The sequence below is a fragment of the Bufo gargarizans genome, chromosome 4 (genome assembly GCF_014858855.1).
Source record: "Bufo gargarizans isolate SCDJY-AF-19 chromosome 4, ASM1485885v1, whole genome shotgun sequence".
NCBI classification, from domain to species: domain Eukaryota; kingdom Metazoa; phylum Chordata; class Amphibia; order Anura; family Bufonidae; genus Bufo; species Bufo gargarizans.
The window spans coordinates 519,940,433-519,963,869 of NC_058083.1; the positions used below are offsets into that span (position 1 = coordinate 519,940,433).

Consider the following 23,437-nt stretch of genomic DNA (forward strand, 5'->3'; position numbering starts at 1 on the left):
ACCGAAGGTTCAGCTAGTTGTCTCCACTCGAGGTCAGTCTCAGTCAAGGCAGATTTGCTTTTATTTTCTAAAGTTCACATCTGATCGCATTTAAGCACAAAAAAAATGTGGAAGAAATTATAACTGCAGGGCAAATATTCAACTCCAATTATTATCAGTGACCGGAGTAAAAAGTTCACGATAGATAGATAGGAATTACATAGATAGATAGATATGGACAGATATTACATTCAGCACTACCAAACATACAGGAGTATACTGCACTACATACTTATTACATCCAGCGACTTCTCCTCTGATGTTCTCTTTCCTCGTTTTCTCCATTCGACCCAGACCGGCATGATGATTTCTCTGCAGAGTTTGCCACACAGATATCTTAGATTCCTCACTTTTCCATCCTCCTCCTCCTGATGTCCCAACACTGGTATCCTGCTTCTCCCCCAATACTGTTCCTGATGGGCTCCCCAATGCCCCCTAATACTATACTGCAGAGATAACAGTACCATATGGATAGTCCCCCACATAGTAACAGTACTCCAAAAGTCCCACCAATTATAATTCTTTCTCATAGTGTCCTCATTACTAATAGCGCCCCCTACAGTGATAATGCTCCCCGAGACTGCCCCTGTTAGTAATAGTGTCCATGATGATGTGCCCAATAATAATGCAGTACGCTAAGTACAATAGGCCCCATAAAGTGCCCCTAGTAGCATTAAGGCCCCCAAAAGTGCCCCCAGTAGCAATAAGGTACCCCTATAGAGCCTCTAGTAGTTATATAGTGCCCCAGTAGTTATAATGCACTCATGTAGTGCCCCCAGTAATTATAATGTTCCTCTGTAGTGCCCCCAGTGGGTTTAATGTCCCCTGTAGTACCCCAAGCAGTTAGAATGCCTCCTTGTATTGCCCCAATACTTTTAATGCCCCCTGTACTGCCCTTGGTACTTATATTGTCCCCCTGCTGTATTGCGCCAGCAGTTATAATGTCCCCTGTACTGCCCCCAGTACTTATATCGTCCCCTGTAATGGCCCCAGCAAATACAATGCCTCCTTGTATTGCCCCTAGTAGTTATAATGCTCCCCTGTACTGCTCCTATTACTTATATTGTCCCCCTGTACTGCGCCTAGTACTTATATTGTCCCCCTGTACTGTGCCTAGTACTTATATTGTCCCCTGTACTGCCCCCAGTACTTATAATGTCCCCTGTACTGCCCCCAGTACTTATATTGTCCCCCTGTAGTGCCCCCAGCAAATACAATGCCTCCTTGTATTGCCCCTAGTAGTTATAATGCTCCCCTGTACTGCGCCCAGTACTTATATTGTCCCCTGTACTGCCCCCAGTACTTATAACGTCCTCTGTACTGCCCCCAGTACTTATAACATCCCTTGTACTGCCCCCAGTATTTATATTGTCGCCCTGTATTGCCCCCAGTAGTTATAATGTCCTCTTGTAGTGCCTCCAGTACTTATAATGCTTCCCTACAGTGCCGACCCCCGGTGGCAGACGTGGCCCAGTTGGGCGAGGGGTGGAAGTAGACACTACAATTGTGGTCCTACAGCTTTCTTGGTGTTTGTGTGCTGTGTTTGTCAGACACGTCAGAAGTGATGGTGGGAGGTATATGGGCCGTGGTCTTGTCATTGCTTTTCATTTATGTTTTTCAAGATTACACAGCCGACATGATGAGTGTCTGCGATTCAGAGCCCGTGAGTCATCGCTAAAAGCATTAAAGGCTAATAACAAGACGCGGCTCGCATCTCAGGAGAACTCCACCAGGGCAGGAGCCTCCAGAGTACAGCAGAGGCCTCATGCACACAAAAAGTTTTAACACCTCAAAGATGATAGAATGGCGAGGAGATGGGCGAGGTGCTGACCCTAGAAGGAGCACAGTATGTAGCCCGAGCAGCCGGAAACAAGGGGAGCAGGGTCAGGGTGACCCCTCAGAGGACCCTGCTCTGTGGACACGGTCAGGGTGACCTCTCAGAGGACCCTCCTCTGTGGATAGGGTGACCCCTCAGATGATCCACTGCTGTGCACAGGGTCAGGGTGACCCCTCAGAGGACCCTCCTCTGTGGACACGGTCAGGGTGACCCCTCAGAGGATCCTCCACTGTGGACATGGTCAGTGTGACCCCTCAGAGGACCCTCCTCTGTGGCCACGGTCAGGGCGAACCCCCAGAGGATCCTCAACTGTGGACATGGTCAGGGTGACCCCTCAGAGGACCCTCCTCTGAGGACACGGTCAGGGTGACCCCTCAGAGGACCCTCCTCTGAGGACACGGTCAGGGTAACCCCTCAGAGGACCCTCCTCTGTGGACACGGTCAGGGTGACCCCTCAGAGGATCCTCCACTGTGGACATGGTCAGGGTGACCCCTCAGAGGATCCTCCACTGTGGACATGGTCAGGGTGACCCCTCAGAGGACCCTCCTCTGTGGACATGGTCAGTGTGACCCCTCAGAGGACCCTCCGCAGAAGACAACACCATTTGCAACCAATCACTTGTCCCTGGGTTCTATTTCTTATGTAGTAATCACAAATAACCTATGAGATCTTACAGATGATACGTCCTGCGTGTACAACGGTGACATATATGGTGGACGTGCACAGCACTGTATAGATGGGGGGAGGACTCGAGAATCATTTCCTCCGGAGGGACCTAATCTAATACTGAAGGGAACTTGTTACCTTTCCTATAACATCGGAAACTCCACTTTATTCCTCTTAAATTGTAGTCATGTGCTCCTCAGCATCATACAAAGGAGCACATGACAGAAGTTCAAAATGCAGACAACAAATGTCAGTGAAACAGGAAATGGTTTGCTGATGCTGGATATGGAGTCTTGGGGGTGTGAGTTGCTGAAGATGGGTATGGAGTATTGGGGGTATAGGGTATTGTGGTTGGGTATAGAGTATTTGGGTTTTGGGTTACTGGAGCTGGGTTTGGACTGGAGTGGTGGGAGTTTGGGCTACTGAGGTTGAGTGTGGGGTACTAGGGGCATGGGTTATTGGAGTTTGGCATGGATTACTAGGGGTATGGGCTTCTGGAGTTTAGTATGGAGTACTGGAGGTATGGGTTACTGGAGTTGGGTATACAGTACTGGAGGTATGGGTTATTGTATTTTGGTATGGTGTATTGAGGGTATGGGCTACTGGGTTTGGGTATTAAGTATTGGGCATATGGGCTCTTGGAGTTTGGTATGAACTATTGGCAGTATGGGTTACTGACATTGGGTATCGAAGGTATGGGTTACTGGGGTTAGGTATGGAGTATTGGGGTGTGAGTTGCTGAAGTTGGGTATAAAATATTGGAGGTAGAGGTTATTGGGGTTGGTTATAGAGTATTTGGGTTTTGAGTTACTAGAGTTTGGACTGGAGTGGGCATGGTTTATTAGAGTTTAGCATTGAGTACTAGGGGTATGGGCTCCCGTAGTTTAATATGGAGTACTCAGAGTATGAGTTACTAGGGTTGGGTATAAAGTATTGGGTATATGGGCTCTTGGAGTTTGGTATGGAGTATTGGTAGTATGGGTTACTGAAGTTGGGTATCTGAGGTATGGGTTACTGGGGTTAGATATGGAGTAACGGCAGTATGGGTTACTGAAGTTGGGTATGGAGTATTGGAGATACTGGTTTTTGGGGTTAGGTATGGAGTAATAAGGATATGGCAAACTCTAATTGGTATGTGAGTTCCGTTTGAAGGCTCCGAACGGATCCGTACTGCCCTAATGCATTCTGAGTGGATGCGGATCCACTCAGAATGCATCAGTCTGGCAGCGTTTGGGCTCCGCTCAGCAGGCGGACACCTGAACGCCTGACTTTTAATGTAAAGTCTGGACGGATCCGTCTGACTAACTTTCACACTTAGAATTTTTTCTGAAATATAATGCAGACGGATCCGTTCTGAACGGATCCCATCGTCTGCATTATAGGAGCGGATCCGTCTGTGCAGAGACCAGACGGATCTGCTTCGAACGCAAGTGTGAAAGTAGCCTAATTATATGCAATGGAACAGAAGGTGTGGGCCCTTTGTCCCGTGCCAGCTGCTTATAGAACCTCTGTGTTGCCCTCCTAGCCTTCCATGACCGGTGTTTTTAGGCAGTTTCGAACTGGGATTCCTTGGTCCCACCAAAGGAAATTATTCTCGGGGACCAATTTCTATATCACCAATAAAGTCTAAGGTTTTGAATCAAAGAAGTAGACCCTAGTGGCAAGTGATTTGCTCCAAGTTGGCTTTTTTTTCTCCTGGACCTTGGTATCAGAGCCTGGGTCCATCGTAGAATACTCTGGTGGGCAAGTCGGGCCCTGGTTTTGGGTCCTTTGCAGTGGACATGCTTACTGTACACTATTCCCATAGAAAAACAAGGTTGCATTGGCACAATGTGTTCTAATAATGACCCAGGTCTCTAATTATCTGGAAGCACATGATGAACTTCACAATGTGAAGGACATACGGCACTAACCTTCTGCACAGCGTCAGTAAGCTTCCGAGTAAGCAAATGCTGAATGTGTTTGTGGGGTAAGGGCTGGCAGGAGTTTGTGCTGACTTTAGTATATCACATGTATTCCGCCTGCGAGGCCTTGCACAAGTGATGGATCTTGTCCTTAAAACAGGAAGCTCATTCTGTAAAAAATATTTTTTGTCAATGGCGAAAAAATAAAAAAATAAAAAATAAATATATATATATATATATATCGCTCTTCGCAATATTTCTGCATCAGCCTTTAAAACTGGTGATGCTAAGCCGCCCATAGGGTGTCCACATCCCACTTACTGGGAACTAGCAATACAGTGCCACGGGCCAAGAAAAGGTCACGTACCATGGTGCAATTTAATGATCATTTTTATGATAAACGATCAGTTTGCACCATTTATAGCCGCCACTAGGGGGCGCTCACTGCTTATGCATTCATACAGCTGGTATTGACCTCTGTCTTCAGTAAGCTCCTAAGCTCCCTCTAGTGGTGACTGCTGTTCATTCCCTGTCTGCCAGAATTCTGACCACCATCTTTGCGCCATAAATTTAGCAATTTTTATTTTTTATTTTTTTGTGTGTGGTTTTATGCATCTCTTGGAAATGTGGGTGTGGTTAGCTATGTTAATTAGAGTCATTTTAAAAAGATGCAACCTTACCCCAGTTAGGGTATAGGGGTACAAAACATGGAGTCACTTCTCTAGACAAAAGTGTCAAGTTTGAAGATGCGCCAAATTTCTCAAAGAACAAGCGACACTTCAAGAATTTGGGGCAACACGGACACATCTTTTTCGTCCCTCTTCTTTGATATCAGCCCACGCCTGGGCTTTTGGCTTCTTAAAGGGCCAGTAGCAAATCCTGAACTCTCAGCCCAATGCGTGGCAAGCTAGTGAGATATTTGCATTGACCCTGATTGCACTCGCAAACCAATGTCTTCCTGATGCCTTAAGAACAGGATCCCTTTGTCTTTTGCTTACGTCACCTTTACAGGTTGCATCTCTTTGCATCTGAGTTGAGAACTCTTCAAACTAAGCTATTGCCGGAGCTCAGATGCCATATGGAAGACATCAGCATGGAAATAGCCCCCCTGAGTCAGAGGTGAGGTAACCGTGTCATATATATTGTAGCCGCAGGATCTGTGTCACCATCTCTCCACGGTGTATCCTGTGAAGGTGAAATCATCAGGCGCTTCTAGGCCATGATTCAGATCTTAAGAAATCACATTCCTCAGGACCCCAGTGGTCGCTGCCGTCACATTCCTCAGGACCCCAGTGGTCGCTGCCTTCACATTCATCAGGTCCGTGTAGAAAAATCCTAGGGCTGGCCCAAAAAGTACATAAAAAAGAATAGTTCCCCAGTGATGTAATACTGTATTAATAGTTACTTGTAGTCCTCATGAAAGAATAAACATTCCCCATTTCATTGGGAAATCGGACAATGACGGTGTGTAGGTAATCCCTAGCTGTAAAGGTATTCTTATGTTTCCAGGAGGAATGATAGAGGAATGGCACAATGCACATTCTAACTAAGGCCTCTTTCCCACAGCCGAGATATCCGTGCGGGCGCGAGGTGAACGCATTGCACCCGCACTGAATCCGGACCCGTTCACTCCAATGGGGCTGTGCACATGAGCAGTGATTTTAACGCATCACTTGTGCGTTGCGTGAAAATCGCAGCATGCTCTATTTTGTGCATTTTTCACGCAACGCAGGCCCCACAGAAGTGAATGGGGCTGCGTGAAAAATCGCAAGCAAGTGCGGATGCGGTGCGATTTTCACGCACGGTTGCTAGGAGACGATCGGGATGGGGACCCGATCATTATTATTTTCCCTTATAACATGGCTATAAGGGAAAATAATAGCATTCTGAATACAGCATGCATAGTACAATAGGGCTGGAGGGGTTAAAAATAATAATAATTTAACTCACCTTAATCCACTTGTTCAAGCAGCCCGGCTTCTCTTCTGTCTTCTTCTTTGCTGTGCAGGAGGAAAAGGACCTGTGGTGACGTCACTGCGCTCATCACATGGTCCGTCACATGATCCATCACCATGGTGATGGATCGTGTGATGGACCATGTGATGAGCGCAGTGATGTCATCACAGGTCCATTACCCAGGTCCTGAAGAAAGAAGAAGGGAAGAGAAGCTGGGCTGCTCAAATGAGTGGATGAGGTGAGTTAAATTATGATTATTTTTTTAACCCCTCCAGCCCTATTGTACTATGCATTCTGTATTAAGAATCCTATTATTTTCCCTTATAACCATGTATAAGGGGAAATAATACAATCTACACAACACCTAACCCAAACCCGAACTTCTGTGAAGAAGTTCTGGTTTGGGTACCAAACATGCCGATTTTTCTCACGCGGGTGACTACACCACACAGGAGAGCCGACAGATCCTCTATACTACACCACACAGGAGAGCTGACAGATCCTCTATACTACACCACACAGGAGAGCTGACAGATCCTCTATACTACACCGCACAGGAGAGCTGACAGATCCTCTATACTACACCACACAGGAGAGCTGACAGATCCTCTATACTACACCACACAGGAGAGCTGACAGATCCTCTATACTACACCACACAGGAGAGCTGACAGATCCTCCATACTACACCACACAGCAGAGCCGACAGATCCTCTATACTACACCACACAGCAGAGCTGACAGATCCTCTATACTACACCACACAGGAGAGCCGACAGATCCTCTATACTACACCACACAGGAGAGCTGACGGATCCTCTATACTACACCACACAGGAGAGCTGACAGATCCTCTATACTACACCACACAGGAGAGCTGACAGATCCTCTATACTACACCGCACAGGAGAGCTGACAGATCCTCTATACTACACCACACAGGAGAGCTGACAGATCCTCTATACTACACCACACAGCAGAGCTGACAGATCCTCTATACTACACCGCACAGGAGAGCCGACAGATCCTCTATACTACACCACACAGCAGAGCTGACGGATCCTCTATACTACACCACACAGGAGAGCTGACAGATCCTCTATACTACACCACACAGGAGAGCCGACAGATCCTCTATACTACACCACACAGGAGAGCTGACGGATCCTCTATACTACACCACACAGGAGAGCTGACAGATCCTCTATACTACACCACACAGGAGAGCTGACAGATCCTCTATACTACACCGCACAGGAGAGCTGACAGATCCTCTATACTACACCACACAGGAGAGCTGACAGATCCTCTATACTACACCACACAGCAGAGCTGACAGATCCTCTATACTACACCGCACAGGAGAGCCGACAGATCCTCTATACTACACCACACAGCAGAGCTGACGGATCCTCTATACTACACCACACAGGAGAGCTGACAGATCCTCTATACTACACCACACAGGAGAGCTGACAGATCCTCTATACTACACCGCACAGGAGAGCTGACAGATCCTCTATACTACACCACACAGGAGAGCTGACAGATCCTCTATACTACACCACACAGCAGAGCCGACAGATCCTCTATACTACACCACACATAAGGGCTGACAGATCCTCTATACTACACCGCACAGGAGAGCTGACAGATCCTCTATACTACACCATGTACAGAGCTGACAGATCCTCTATACTACACCACACAGGAGAGCTGACAGATCCTCTATACTACACCACACAGGAGAGCTGACAGATCCTCTATACTACACCATGTACAGAGCTGACAGATCCTCTATACTACACCACACAGGAGAGCTGACAGATCCTCTATACTACACCACACAGGAGAGCTGACAGATCCTCTATACTACACCGCACAGGAGAGCTGACAGATCCTCTATACTACACCACACAGGAGAGCCGACAGATCCTCTATACTACACCACACAGCAGAGCTGACAGATCCTCTATACTACACCACACAGCAGAGCCGACAGATCCTTATACTACACCACACAGGAGAGCTGACAGATCCTCTATACTACACCACACAGCAGAGCTGACAGATCCTCTATACTACACCACACAGGAGAGCTGACAGATCCTCTATACTACACCGCACAGGAGAGCGGACAGATCCTCTATACTACACCACACAGGAGAGCTGACAGATCCTCTATACTACACCACACAGGAGAGCTGACAGATCCTCTATACTACACCACACAGGAGAGCTGACATATCCTCTATACTACACCACACAGCAGAGCTGACAGATCCTCTATACTACACCACACAGGAGAGCTGACAGATCCTCTATACTACACCACACAGGAGAGCTGACAGATCCTCTATACTACACCACACAGGAGAGCTGACAGATCCTCTATACTACACCACACAGGAGAGCTGACAGATCCTCTATACTACACCACACAGGAGAGCTGACAGATCCTCTATACTACACCACACGGGAGAGCTGACAGATCCTCTATACTACACCACACAGGAGAGCTGACAGATCCTCTATACTACACCACACAGGAGAGCTGACAGATCCTCTATACTACACCACACAGGAGAGCTGACAGATCCTCTATACTACACCACACAGGAGAGCTGACAGATCCTCTATACTACACCACACAGGAGAGCTGACAGATCCTCTATACTACACCACACAGCAGAGCTGACAGATCCTCTATACTACACCACACAGCAGAGCTGACAGATCTTCTATACTACACCACACAGGAGAGCTGACAGATCCTCTATACTACACCGCACAGCAGAGCCGACAGATCCACTATACTACACCACACAGGAGAGCTGACAGATCCTCTATACTACACCGCACAGGAGAGCTGACATATCCTCTATACTACACCACACAGGAGAGCTGACAGATCCTCTATACTACACCGCACAGGAGAGCTGACATATCCTCTATACTACACCACACAGCAGAGCTGACAGATCCTCTATACTACACCACACAGCAGAGCTGACAGATCCTCTATACTACACCGCACAGGAGAGCTGACATATCCTCTATACTACACCACACAGGAGAGCTGACAGATCCTCTATACTACACCGCACAGGAGAGCTGACATATCCTCTATACTACACCACACAGCAGAGCTGACAGATCCTCTATACTACACCACACAGCAGAGCTGACAGATCCTCTATACTACACCACACAGGAGAGCTGACAGATCCTCTATACTACACCGCACAGGAGAGCTGACAGATCCTCTATACTACACCACACAGGACAGGAAATAGATCCCTAGTACTAAGGCCTCATGCACACGACCGTTGTTGTGCTCCGCATCTGAGCTGCAGTTTTTGCGGCTCGGGTGCGGACCCATTCACTTCAATGGGGCCGCAAAAGATGCGGACAGCACTCCATGTGCTGTCTGCATCCGTTGCTCTGTTCCGAGGCCCAGCAAAAAAAATAGAACATGTCCTATTCTTGTCCGTTTTGCGGACAAAAATAGGCATTTCTACAATGGGCCGCCTGTTCCGTTCCGCAAATTACGGAAGGCACACGGGCGGCTTCCGTGTTTTCCGGATCTGCAATTTGCGGACCACTAAAAGCGGAACGGTCGTGTGCATGAGGCCTTAGATATGCTTTGTGTTGATCCAGCAGCTGTGACCTTGCTGAACCCGAGGATGGGTTTGTCAGGGTAACAGTCATTACTGGAGAATTGCGTTACAAAGTGTCTCTGTGTTGAAATCCATGAGAGTTGCAGAAACCTTCATTGAGAATATATGGGGCCTTCTTTAGCCTGGGGCTCCACGCTGACAGGAGTAGTATAGCGGTGTGATGATGACTGTGACTCAGTGCGGTGTTTCTCAACAGGAAAGAAAAAAGTAAAAAAATTTTTGTGATCACGTGTTTTTTTTCCCATTGGGAATCAATGAAGTTGCAGCACAAGTTTTCATTTGGAGACTTGTGGTTTGGCTTTCATCGGCAATGCCGTGCGGATCCTAAAGCTGGCTATACACATCAGATAAAGATCGGCCTAAGGGCTCACGCAAAAAATACGGGTGACGTCCGTGTGCGTTCCGTATTTTGCGAAACAGAACAGTAGCCCCTAATAGAACAGTACTATCCTTGTCCGTAATGCGGACAATAATAGGACATGTTTTATTTTTTGGGAAAATACGGACATACGGAATGCACACAGAGTACGTTTTTTTTGCGGACCCATTGAAATGAATGGTTCCGCATACAGTCCACAAAAAAGACAAAACGGACACAGAAAGAAAATACATTCGTGTGCATGAGCCCTAAGGCCTCTTGCACACAAACTGTTTTTTTTTTTTTTTCCGTTTTTTTTGCCTTCCGTATACAGATCATATACAGAACCATTTATTTCAATGGATCTGCAAAAAAAAAGGGAAAGTATACCGTATGTCTTCCGTTTCCGTATTTCCGTTTTTTTCTGTTGAAAGATAGAACATGTCTTATTATTGTCCGCATAACGGACAAGGACAGTACTGTTCTATAAGGGGCCAGCTGTTCCGTTCCGCAAAAAATGGAATGCACACGGACGTCATCCGTATTTTTTGCGGATCGGAAAAAAAGCTGAAAAAGCCATATGGTCGTGTGCAAGAGGCCTAAGGGTCCATTCACACATCCGCTGTGAATTGCGGATCCGCAAATATCAGCCGGCTATTGCGGACAAGAATACAACATGTTCTATTTTTTTCAGGAGCTGCGGACCGGAAGATCGGGGCGCACCGGATATGTGGATGCGGACAGCACACTGTGTGTTGTCCGCATCTCTTCCGGCCCCATTGAAAATGAATAGGTCCGGATCCGTTCTGCAACGTTGCGGAACGGATCCGGATCCATTCTACGGACGTGTGAATGGACCCTTACGGCTCATGCACATGAACGTATTTGCTTTCCTCTTCCGTTCCGTTTTCTTTTGCGGACCGTATGCGGAACCATTCACTTCAATGGGTCCGCAAAAACAACGGAAGTTACTCCGTGTGCATTCCGTTTCCGTATTTCCGTTCCACAAAAAAGTAGTGCATGTCCTATTATTGTCTGCAAATCACGGTCCGAGGCCGCATTCAAGTCAATGGGTCCGCAAAAAATACGGAACGCACACAGAACACATCCGTATGTCATCTGTATTTTGCGGATCTATACTGTAGAAATGCTATGCTCAACTCATTAATAAGTCACTGTTTCCGTTTCCGATCCGCAAAAAAAAACTGATCAAATACGGAAACCATACAGATATCTTTTGTGCAATAACGGAACAGAAGTGGACAAATCAGAGAAAAAAAAACCTCAGATACTGAATGGATCTTTGAAAAACGGACCGCAAAACAACGACGGTTGTGTGCATGAGCCCTAACCGACCAATCTTGGGGCCGACCAGTTAATGTGTAGGAGCACCTCCGGCCGACTCTACTGGAGGTTAGGAAATCCAGATCGGGTAGTTGAATTGGACGGCACATGTACTTTGCTCTTCAATTCTTCACCAGTTTCAAGATCTCTGCTTGCTGTTGGTAAATTAAGGCTATTTTCACATCTGCGTTTTCCTTTCCGGTTTTGAAATCCGTCAGAAGATCTCAAAACTGGAGAAAAACACTTCCGTTTTGTCCCCATTCAGTGTCAATGGGGACAAAACTGAACAAACCGGAACAGAGCGCACCAGAATGCATTCCGTTCCGTTATGTTGAGGCCCATTCCAGACACAAAAACTTTCTGGGAATCTGAATACGCCGGATCCGGTTTTAAAAACATGTAAATCTACGGTGCCGGATACGGCACCCATTGACTTATTCACATCTGAATTTTCCTTTCCGGTTTTGAGATCTGTCAGAGGATCTAAAAACCACATGAAAACGCATCCGTTTTTTAATAATACAACCTGCTGCCTCCGTTCAGAACGGATCCGGTTGTATCATATTGAAAATAAAGATACCGGAACCGGCATCAAATACCATTGTAATGTTACCATTGCATCCATTCTAGACAATCATCATCAGCACAAATCTCCTTCTGGTCCTCATAGTTCGCTACAATGTATCAGTGCAGATCAACACAGCTCAACCCGCAGATTATCTGGCCGAGATACAATTGTAGCAAAGGCGATGCTAGGAATCCAGAGATGTCTGCCGCTGATTTACTACAGGTGTGTCTCAGATCCGCAGCAGATTTGTACGAGGATCGGTCTTGTTATCATTCAGTGGGGCCCATCCTCTGCGTTTCCAGACATATGTGGCAGCACACCATTACACCTGCAAACAACAGAACTAGGGATTATTCTGGATTACAGTAGTACTATATCTACTATACTCCAAAAATAGAAGCTCTTTGCGCACATTTTTGATCAAAGTGTGTCGGGCCCATCTACCAGCGTTAAGGTGGCTTCCACAGATGGGTACCTAACACTAAGGCCCCTTGCAGACGAGCGTGTCCGGATGCGTTCAGTGAAAACTGTGCGATTTCACAAGCAAAGCCATTCAGTTTTGTTTGCGATCGCGTTCAGTTGTTTAGTTTTTATCGCGTGGGCGCAATGCGATTTACTGCGTTTTGCACGCGCGTGATAAAAAACCGAATGTTTACAAACAAACATCTCTTAGCAACCATCCGTGAAAATCGCATCGCCTGCGCACTTGCTTGCGGATGCGATGCGATTTTCACGCAGCCCCATTCACTTCTATGGGGCCAGCGTGCGTGAAAATCACATTATATAGAACATGCTGCGATTTTCACGCAACGCACAAGTGATGTGTGAAAACCACCGCTCATGTACACAGACCCATTGAAATGAATGGGTCCGGATTCCGTGCGGGCGCAATGTGTTCGCATCACGCATTGCACCCGCGTGGAATTCTCGCTCGTGTGAAAGGGGCCTAACAGAACTGCCTCTCCTGGGCCAAACCTAAGCCTACAATGTTCAGGGCGGAACCAGCTACATTTAGGCCCCTTTCACACGGGCGAGTATTCCGCGCGGGTGCAATGCGTGATGCGAACGCATTGAATACGGACCCATTCATTTCAATGGGTCTGTGTAAATGAGCACCTTGATAGCGGTAGATGGGCCCGACACAGGTTTGATCAAAAATATGCGCGAAAGAGCTTCTATATTTTTTTTTATGTATAGTAGTTATAGTACCACTTTAATCCAGAATAATCCCTAATCCCTACTTCTATCGTTTGCACGTGTAATGGTGTGCTGCCATACGTTTTTCGTTTTCTGTTTGTATGTTGGCTTTATGGATGTTTACCTGCCATTATGAATGTGCTAGTCTAAATTTTCTTGTAATAAACCCATTGTGGAGATTTTAAATGCCCGTAACAGGGGGTCTGGATTAAAGTGCAGTCCATGCTGAAATCCAACATCTTAAAGGGGTTTTCTGAGATTCACATATTGATGGGCCTGTCCTAAGGATAGGTCATCAACATGAGGTTGGCAGGGGTCCGACTGCCAAGATCTCCGCCGATCAGCTGGCACTGCGTGAGCGCTTTTGGGCCTCTTCCTAGGTCATGTGACGTCACCTGCAATACCAAGTGCAGCCGCTATACAATGTACGGCGGGCGCTGTGCTTGGTAAACTGCGAGGAGGCAGAGGAGCTCGCAGGAGAGCTGGTGCCTTCTCAAACAGCTGATCGGCGGGCGTCCCGGGAGTCACACCTCCACCTATCTCATATTGATGACCTATCCTGAGGGTTGACCATCTATATGTAAATTCCGGAGAACCCCTTTAAAATGCATCTTCAGCAGATTTGTCCCTATGACACTGGCTGACCTGTTACATGTGCACTTGGCAGCTGAAGGCATCTGTGTTGGTCCCATGTTCCTATGTGCCCGCATTGCTGAGAAAAATGTTGTTTAAATATATGCAAATGAGCTTCTAGGAGCAACGGGGGCGTTACCGTTACACCTAGAGGTTCTGCTCCCTCTGCACTACGATTGACAGCACCAGGTATGATGATGTTGTCGCTGCCTGGCCCTGTCAAAAAAACTACAGAGGGCGCAGCAGTTGCAGAGACAGCAGAGCCTCTAGGTGTAATGGTGACGCCCCTGTTGCTCCTAGAGGCTAATTTGCATATAATAAAACATCATTTTTCTCAGCGTTGCGGGCACATATTGCAACGGGCGGCCTCCCCCTAGGGCCCAGGTGTACGAATGCCGAGTGATATAAAATGTCTCTTTATGTGTGTCACGGTGCTCCTACCTGGATACCGCTGGACCCCAGGCTTTGGCTCCGAAGCAATAAATAGGGGGAATAATTGAGGGATAATAGAATAACTTGAGTCTAGACCTTGTATGTAGTTGAACAGCAGCTTTACTTGAACAAATGTTTCTCCAAACAGTTTCAGGATTTGTCTTGGTTCCAGCAGGCTTTAGCATTAAACTGGCAGGCTTCTTCAATAACTCTGCTTGCTTTCTCTCTCTCTGCTGTATTGATAAGCTGAATAGGTAACTAGGCTTCCTCTGTAAACTGCACTCTCTCTCTGTAGTCTGACTCTAGGTTATGCCAGGGAACTTTTCTCCTGGCTCTGAGGCTTTAAGCTTTGGCCTCCATGGCCAGCAGAGCTTAGGGTGCTCTGGCTGGCGTGGGCACGTCTAGCAGAGACGTGCCCCTGCACACCCTTCCCATAGCAGGGGGTAAGCTAGACTGGCTAGAACTTCTGCCCCACCCTTCCTGCAGGAAGTAGGACTCTCCAGAGGGGGGTTAGAATGGAATGGAAGGTTCCATTCTATCTAAGTACAGCTCTGCCGTGTTTTCTGCCACCTGCTGGTGAACCAGGTACATTACATTTGAACAGTTACATAACATTAGAAATGCACAGTGTGGAGGACCTGGAATAAATACATAAGATGACATGAGGTTAGACCAATAAAGACAGTAGCAAGGTGCAGAAGTGGTAACACCACTGTGGGGTGTTACAATATGAACATGGGACCAGCACAGATGTCTTCAGCTGCCAAGCGCACATGTACCAGGTCAGCCACAAACCTGCTGACAGATGCCCTTTAAGGGTCCATTCACACGTCCGTGTGTGTTTTGCGGACCGCACATCGCCGGCACTTAATAAAAAATGCCTAATCTTGTCCGCAATTGCGGACAAGAATAGGACATGTTCTATTTTTTTCGGGAACGGAATTGCGGACCCGGAAGTGCGGATCCGCAATTCCGGATCCGGGCAGCACATTGTGCGGCCCCATAGAAATGAATGGGTCTGCAATTCCGTTCCGCAAAATGCGCAACAGAATTTGCGGACGTGTGAATGGACCCAAACCCTGAGTTTAGAGAAGCATTATGTTATGGGTTTCTAATATTTGGATATAAAAAAGAATGTTCCCATTCACTGAATGCAAGCGGGGATCTTAAAAACAGCGACAGATTGAAAAACAAAAAAAAAACAAAAAAAGTTGCAGAACTTTTAAGGTTTAAGTATTTCATTAATTAGGAGATGTTATTTGGCAGCCATAGTTGCATCGCCTGGAACGCTCCCTGTTCCCTGTGCATCAGCCCCTGCAGAGAATGAGCCCGGTCTTCACGTGGTTTGCCGCCTGGCGTGCCCATGTGAATGAGGTCGGGGGAGGGGGGGGGACGCGTGTGACGCTGTTTTCCGGGAGAGCGCAGGGATTTCTGACTGTATTCTAATCTAAGCCTTGATCTCTCCAGGCTGCTGATGAAGTGTGAGACAGTCGCCGGCTTTTCCCTGACAAGACTGAGCCGTCGCCATGACGACGGTATACAACACAGAAAATGGGGGGGACACGGCCTTCACAATGACCGCCGGAGGGATAACCCCATCCGTGCCAGGGTCTCACATGACCAAGGGGCACAGCGCTGGCTGGTACTGTGTGCGTGTCTGTACCAAGCGCTGCAAGCGTGTAACATGTAAAATCACATGTTCTGCGTGTCAAGATGCATGTTTTGAAAGGGTGTGTGGACTTTTGCAACCAAAAAAATGAAGCAACCTTCCAAACTGTTAATGGGCCCCCCTTCCGTTCTCTGTAGACATTCCCTATGCAGACTTACGTGTTTCCGTTAGGCTTGAGCGAATCGGATTCGGATCGCTGTATTCGAACCCGATTCGTTTGAAAGCGTTGTTTACAATATCTCCTCCGTAGTGCGCTACAATGTATGGGCTCCGCTGAGGCCTGGCGAATCTTGCTGCGAACGATGCGAGACTTCATGAGCATCATCTCGCGTCTATGACATTACACTTCGTTTATGCGCATAACTTACTGTTCCAAATTCCGAAGCTTCGTTAATGAGATTTGATGGAACGGTAATTGAAGTCATTTATATGAGCATAACGGAAGTGTAACGTCATAGACGCAAGACGAAGCAAGTCTCGCGTTATTTGCAGCAAGATTTGCCAGGCCTCAGCAGAGCCCATACATTTTAGCGAACAACAGAAGAAGTTCCAGCGATCCAAACCCGATTCGCTCAAGCCTAGTCTCCATGGTTACAGACTGCAAACAAACCCTGTGTGTAGTCTGATCCTGCACTCTTCTGTTACTACACTCTCTACGCCCTTTTGGTCCACAGAAATATGAGAGCGTACAAGAAAAGCCAATCACTTGTGTAGGTGGGGGAGGCAGGACTCACAGGCTTTCTCTATGAGTGGGCAGGGAAAGCAGGACTCACAGGCTTTGTAAATGGATGGAGGGAAGCAGGACTCACAGGCTTTGTGAATGGATGGAGGGAAGTAGGACTCACAGGCTTTGTGAATGGATGGAGGGAAGCAGGACTCACAGGCTTTGTAAATGGATGGAGGGAAGCAGGACTCACAGGCTTTGTGAATGGATGGAGGGAAGCAGGACTCACAGGCTTTGTGAATGCATTGAGGGAAGCAGGACTCACAGGCTTTGTGAATGGATAAAGGGAAGCAGGACTCACAGGCTTTCTCTATGAGTCGGCAGAAGCAGGACTCACAGACTTTCTCTATAAGTGAGTGAAGGAAGCAGGACACAGGCTTTCTCTATAAATGGGCGGGGGAAGCAGGACTCACAGGGTTTGCGAATGGCTGGAGGGAAGCAGGACTTATAGGCATTTTGTATGAGTGGGCGGGGAAGCAGGACTCACAGACTTTCTCTATAAGTGAGTGAAGGAAGCAGGACTCTCGGGCTTTGTCTATGAGTGAGTGAAGGAAGCAGGACTTCCAGGATATCTCTGAGTGGGCGGGGGGGGGGGGAGCAGGACTCACAGGCTTTCTCTATCAGTTGGTGCGGGGAAGCAGGACTCACAGGCTTTCTCTATAAGTGAGTGAAGGAAGCAGGACTCTCAGGCTTTCTCTGAGTGGGCGGGGGAAGCAGGAGTCACAGGCTTTCTCTATCAGTTGGTGCAGGGAAGCAGGACTCACAGGCTTTATGAATGGATGGGGGAAGCAGGACTCACAGGCTTTATCTATAAGTGAGTGAAGGAAGCAGGACTCACAGGCTTTCTCTATGAGTAGATGGGGGAAGCAGGACTCACAGGCTTTCTCTATGAGTAGATGGGGAAGCAGGACTCACAGGCTTTCTCTATGAGTAGATGGGGAAGCAGGACTCACAGGCTTTCTCTATGAGTAGATGGGGAAGCTGGACTCACAGGCTTTCTCTATGAGTGGACAGGGGAAGCAGGGTCTCGTGGTAGGACCCCCCTTTCTACAGTTTTCCCGTATTCAATGGGGGGTGGTCCCTTCATGCCTCTTGTATATTGCCACTGGCTGTGACTGCTGTGGTGGGTGGTAAGGGGGTCCTTAACATTTAGTGCTCACACCCTTAGAATAAGGCTACACTGTGCTGACCCGCAGATTTACAATAAATCGGGGCATTTAAACCAGTGGCCTTAGGGCTCTTTCACACCTGCGTTATGGTCTTCCGGCATAGAGTTCCGTCGTCGGGGCTCTATGCTGGAAGAATCCTGATCAGTGTTATCCTAATGCATTCTGAATGGAGTGAAATCCGTTCAGGATGCATCAGGATGTCTTCAGTTCCAGACCGGAACGTTTTTGGGCCGGAGAAAATACTGCAGCATGCTGCGCTTTTTGCTCCGGCCAAAAATCCTGAAGACTTGCCACAAGGCCGGATCCGTGATTAATGCCCATTGAAAGGCATTGATCCGGATCCGGCCTTAAGCTAAACGTCGTTTCGGCGCATTGCCGGATCCGACGTTTAGCTTTTTCTCAATGGTTACCATGGCTGCCGGGACGCTAAAGTCCTGGCAACCATGGTAAAGTGTAGTGGGGAGCGGGGGAGAAGTATACTTACCGTCCGTGCGGCTCCCGGGGCGCTCCAGAGTGACGTCAGGGCGCCCCACGCGCATGGATGACGTGATCGCATGGCACGTCATCCATGCGCATGGGGCGCTCTGACGTCACTTTGGAGCGCCCCGGGAGCCGCACGGACTGTAAGTATACCGCTCCCCCGCTCCCCACTACTACTATGGCAACCAGGACTTTAATAGCGTGTGCTGTCTGCATCCATTCCATCCCCATAGAGAATGAATGGGTCCGCACCCGTTCCACAAAATTTTGCGGACGTGTGAATGGAGCCTTACCTTGTTGATTCCCTTTATGTATTTAGCAGTTTCTATCATATCCCCTCTGTCTCGTCTTTCTTCCAAGCTATACATGTTAAGGTCCTTTCCTCTTTCCTGGTAAGTTTTATCCTGCAATCCATGTACCGGTTTAGTAGCTCTTCTCTGAACTCTCTCCAAAGTATCAAAAAATTTGAATTTGCTGAAGCCTGTGAGGGATAAGCTGCCGCCACCTGACACCGCTTATCACCTATGTACAAAGAGATGGCATTCATAATCTATCCTGGTTTCTCCTATGCTTGTCTTAAGAGCTAATTAACAAATTAACGCACCCAGTGTGAACAGAGCCTGCACTGCGTTCATGTCAGCACGCTGAGCAGTCACGTGTCCACTGGTATAGCTAATGCACGATGACGTCACCGCCCTCCACAGGTTTCCCTCAGAACAGCTGAGGAAGGCACAGTGGGCGCGGCCTGAAGACCCGTGGGGCGTGGTTCAAACCAGCGTCGAGCACGCGCGCGCCCTCCCCCTGCAGTTGTTAGAGGAGCGCGTTACGTCACGTGGTCAAGACAGAGGAGGAGGGGGGGGACACACTCTCGCGCGCATACCCAGAGCCTGTTCTCTGTCTTCTTTTTGTGTCTGCGCATGCGCGCTGCGGGTCGCTGCACAGTCTGGCGGTCGCAGTAGCGACGGCGGCGGCTGCTGTGAGAAAGCTGCACCGAGGAGGAGCCCCTATTGTGACCCATTCTCCTCCGTCTCTGTTGCCCTGTACGGAATAATTGGTGGACCCCCCGCGACCGTGCTCGGATGCCACTCCCTGACTGGGCTCCGGTAACCGGGGAGAGGAGAACCTCCATTCACTAGCGCCGAGGAAGAGGAGGAGAACAGACACCATGAGGTGAGACTACCCTGGGTTACACGCTTGTGGCAGGCAGGGGGTCTGCTGGAGGGGAGAGCGACCCCCCCGCCTGTATCCCTTTAAATGTCCATTCATTTATCCTGGGAATGATTGACAGCTCTGCTCCTTTATGCATCACAATAACCCTTCCTCTTGTCCCCAGCAGCACCTTCCCTGACCCTGCACCCCACACTTGTACCCAGGGCACCATATGCCAGTGTTATTCCCACCTCCATCCAGTGTTTACTGCACCCCTACATGAGGTCCCTTATTGTCCCCATTGGAGCAAGCAGTAGGCCTACCGTGTGACCGCCAACTTTCCCCCTGGTGGTCTGCTGTACCCCATGTGCCATACAATAGGGGGGGGGGGGGGGTCACTGGCCCTGCACTTCTGTCAGTCACCTCATATGACTTGATGATTAGCACCCACCTGGCATTGCACCGCCTTAGTACCTGCTCCACCCTGCCCGTATAGTTCTCCAAGCCATATCCCTACCACATCCTTGCCAGTATATCCGACAGTGACATCAGCCACCGGCGGGGCACTCGGGTGTCATTTTGCAGCTTGTGTTAGCACATTGGGGCCCCTACACGCACAGGAGGCGCCCATAGATGCCTTGCTTCACCCTTGGCCTGCTGGAAACCCTAGCCCATGGCAGAGCCCACAATATTCAGGGCATAGCATACTGCCAACCAGCAACCCTCCAACGTGCACCCCTTAAAGGGGTTGTTCACGGTGCCCGATGGGTGCATGCACCCCTTAAAGGGGTTGTTCACGGTGCCCGATGGGTGCATGCACCCCTTAAAGGGGTTGTTCACGGTGCCCGATGGGTGCATGCACCCCTTAAAGGGGTTGTTCACGGTGCCCGATGGGTGCATGCACCCCTTAAAGGGGTTGTTCACGGTGCCCGATGGGTGCATGCACCCCTTAAAGGGGTTGCTAAGGTTCCTAACTAGTGCATATAGACATCTAAGGTTTTATTCCCCTCTGGGCCCCCATTTATGAGTGGGTACCCGCAGCCATCTGGTGGACTCTATTAGATTAGGGGTAAGTGTCTGCTCGGACCCTGTCCAGGGTGGCACGATGGGTCAGTGACATTGGTTAGTGCAGTAACGGCCATGTTTGCCCCCATACGTCCTGATCTGCTGTGTCCTTGGCATTGGACCAGCACTTGGTCTCCTTTACCCCTCCACCTGATAGATTGGCCATGATCACTGCCAGATTCCCTGCTTCACCCCTTGGCCCTTGGGGGGGGGGGGGGGGGCTTCATGTATATGAGCTACTGTACATGGAGTGTTGAATTCTGGGTACCTGTCTGTGCCCTTTGCCTACTTCATAATGCCCCGGCCTGGGCTTTGCTTGCATCCGGCCTATGAAACTCTCCCTGTGTGCACAAGATAACGTGCCGCTCCCCCCCTTTGTGCCCAGGGAAGCCCCTTCGTTAGCAATGTGTCGTCTCTTGCTGGTCGCCCGCCACGTCTGGGTGAAACCGGTGTTTGCTTTACAGGGAGAGTGTCATTGTGTGGGACAATGGCTGCGCTGTGCATTGTCACATGCACCTGGGGGGCTCAGGGTTTGCAACAATGTATCCAAATTTAAAAGGAAAACAATCTATACCTAGAAGATACAAAGTAACAAGATTCTATTAACACAGTCAGCGCTGGCTCCAGGAAACTAGAACTTGCCTAGACACCCGCTGGGTGACTCCTATATATCATCACTGTGGGTGCGCGGGTCCCAGCAGCCCCCAGGAAACATATGTCTGTGTGCAGGGTAATAATTGACTCATACAGTGTGTGGAATTTGCTCTCAATGGATGAGACAGCTGTGCTCGGTCCCCCCGGTCTCTCTCTCTCAAGCTTTGCAATGTGTTATTCATGTCTAGCAGTAATGCGAGGGGGGGGGGGGGTCTGCCCATAGGTTTGTTATGGGTGACCTCCCCCCACCTGTCAGGGGTCCATGAACCCTCTCTATAGTGTAATTATTTGCTGTTTTGGGGTTAACGTTGGGGAACCCCCCTGCTTTTCGTTTGCTATGGTTATGCATATGGCGTTATTCCAATATTAGCCATGTACCGCGCAGGGCGCTGCGGGTGGTGGTGCTGTCACAAGCGTTTCAGAGCAGGAATCCCCCCCTTCCCCCGTCTGCTGCTTTTTGCTTTGCATTAGTGACTGCACCATTCGCCTGCTGTATGCGGTCCTGGCTGCTATTTACTGGAGGGTCCGTCCGGCTGCCGGGCTCTGGACTCGCACACGTTTTGCCTGCGGTTTTTAATGGCGGTGACTATTCCGTACCACGCGCGCCACTCATGGGGTCGGGCTGCTGAGCTGTAATCGCCGTTTGTCATACAGGTGTCTAGGCCGAAAGTGAACGCATGTTTTTTGGGTAGTCCTCCTTGTTTGTTGCATTGCAGTAGATGTTGCCCTCTGTGAGATCAATACCCGGTCTGATCGTGCTAATCCTGCCGCCCCCCCGTAGTACAGGAGGGGGGCAGATATATACAACGGGATTTTTATTTTTTTGTCTTTTCATGAAAAGCGTTCTCCCGGGTTGCCAGGTCTGCCCTTTTAAGGTTAAACAATCGGGTTAAACAAAACCGTATGAGCGGCGTGCCCGGGCGGAGGATCGGCCTCGCACACAGTTGCTGTGCCCCGACCTGTGTTAAAGATTAATGACAAACAGTTGCAGGAGCCTCTGTAAGTAACCTTGGAGGAGCCGCTGGAAACAACGCAGGGAGGGGTCCGCGAAATGTACGAGGGGGAACAGAGAACTGAGCACCCTGTGCGTTTCCATCCCGAACAGTGTATCCCCGGGCGGTCTGATTATATACGGCCACGGAGGAATCTGACATAATGAAAACGATAACGGCCGTACGCTTATGGCCTCATGCACACGACCGTTGTTGTGTCACGTGTCCGTTCAGTTTTCTGTGGACCCATTGACTTTCAATGGGTCCGTGGAAAACTCGGCTAATGCACCGTTTGTCGTCCATGATCCGTGTTTCCAGTCCGTAAAAAAAAAAGTTGACCTGTCCTATTTTTTTTTCACGGACAACGGTTCGCGGACCCATTCAAGTCAATGGGTCCGTGAAAAAACACGGAGGCACACAAGATTGTCATCCGCGTCCGTTTTTTTCCTATCATTTGCATGGCAAACTTGACTAAGGGCTCCTTCACACTTGCGGCAGGACGGATCCGGCTGGCTGGTCTCCCTGTCGGATCCGTCCTTCCACCGGACCGCCGCTCTGTCCCCATTGACTATAATGGGGACGGGGGCTGAGTTCCGGCGCAGCACGGCGAAAGCCGCCGAACTAAAAAGTCGGACATGCAGGACTTTTTAGTCCGGTGGCTTTCGCCATGCACCGCCGTGCTGCGCAGGAGCTCAGCCCCCGTCCCCATTAGTCAATGGGGACGGAGAGGCGGCTCGGCGAAACAGCGGAAGGACGGATCCGACAGGGAGACTAGCCTGCCGGATCCGTCCTGCCGCAAGTGTGAAGGAGCCCTTAGATTTTTTTTTTTTTTTACTTTCCTTCATGTCTGGAGATCCTCCAAAAATAAAGGAAGACACACGGAAACAAAAACGGACACGGATCACAGAACAACGGAACCC

General features: G+C 49.0%; 1 protein-coding gene across 3 annotated transcripts in view; it reads left to right on the top strand.

Annotated features, from left to right (window-relative positions):
* The first annotated feature begins 19,547 nt into the window (after positions 1-19,547).
* ENAH (ENAH actin regulator) overlaps positions 19,548-23,437 on the top strand; it is a 65,325-nt gene continuing 61,435 nt past the window's right edge. The window contains exon 1 of one of the 3 annotated variants that reach the window (XM_044288701.1): positions 19,548-19,827. In XM_044288701.1, coding sequence (XP_044144636.1) covers positions 19,823-19,827 — 5 coding nt within the window. In that variant the 5' untranslated portion in view covers positions 19,548-19,822. The remainder of the gene's footprint in view (positions 19,828-23,437) is intronic. The other 2 variants (XM_044288702.1, XM_044288703.1) reach the window with 2 other exon arrangements.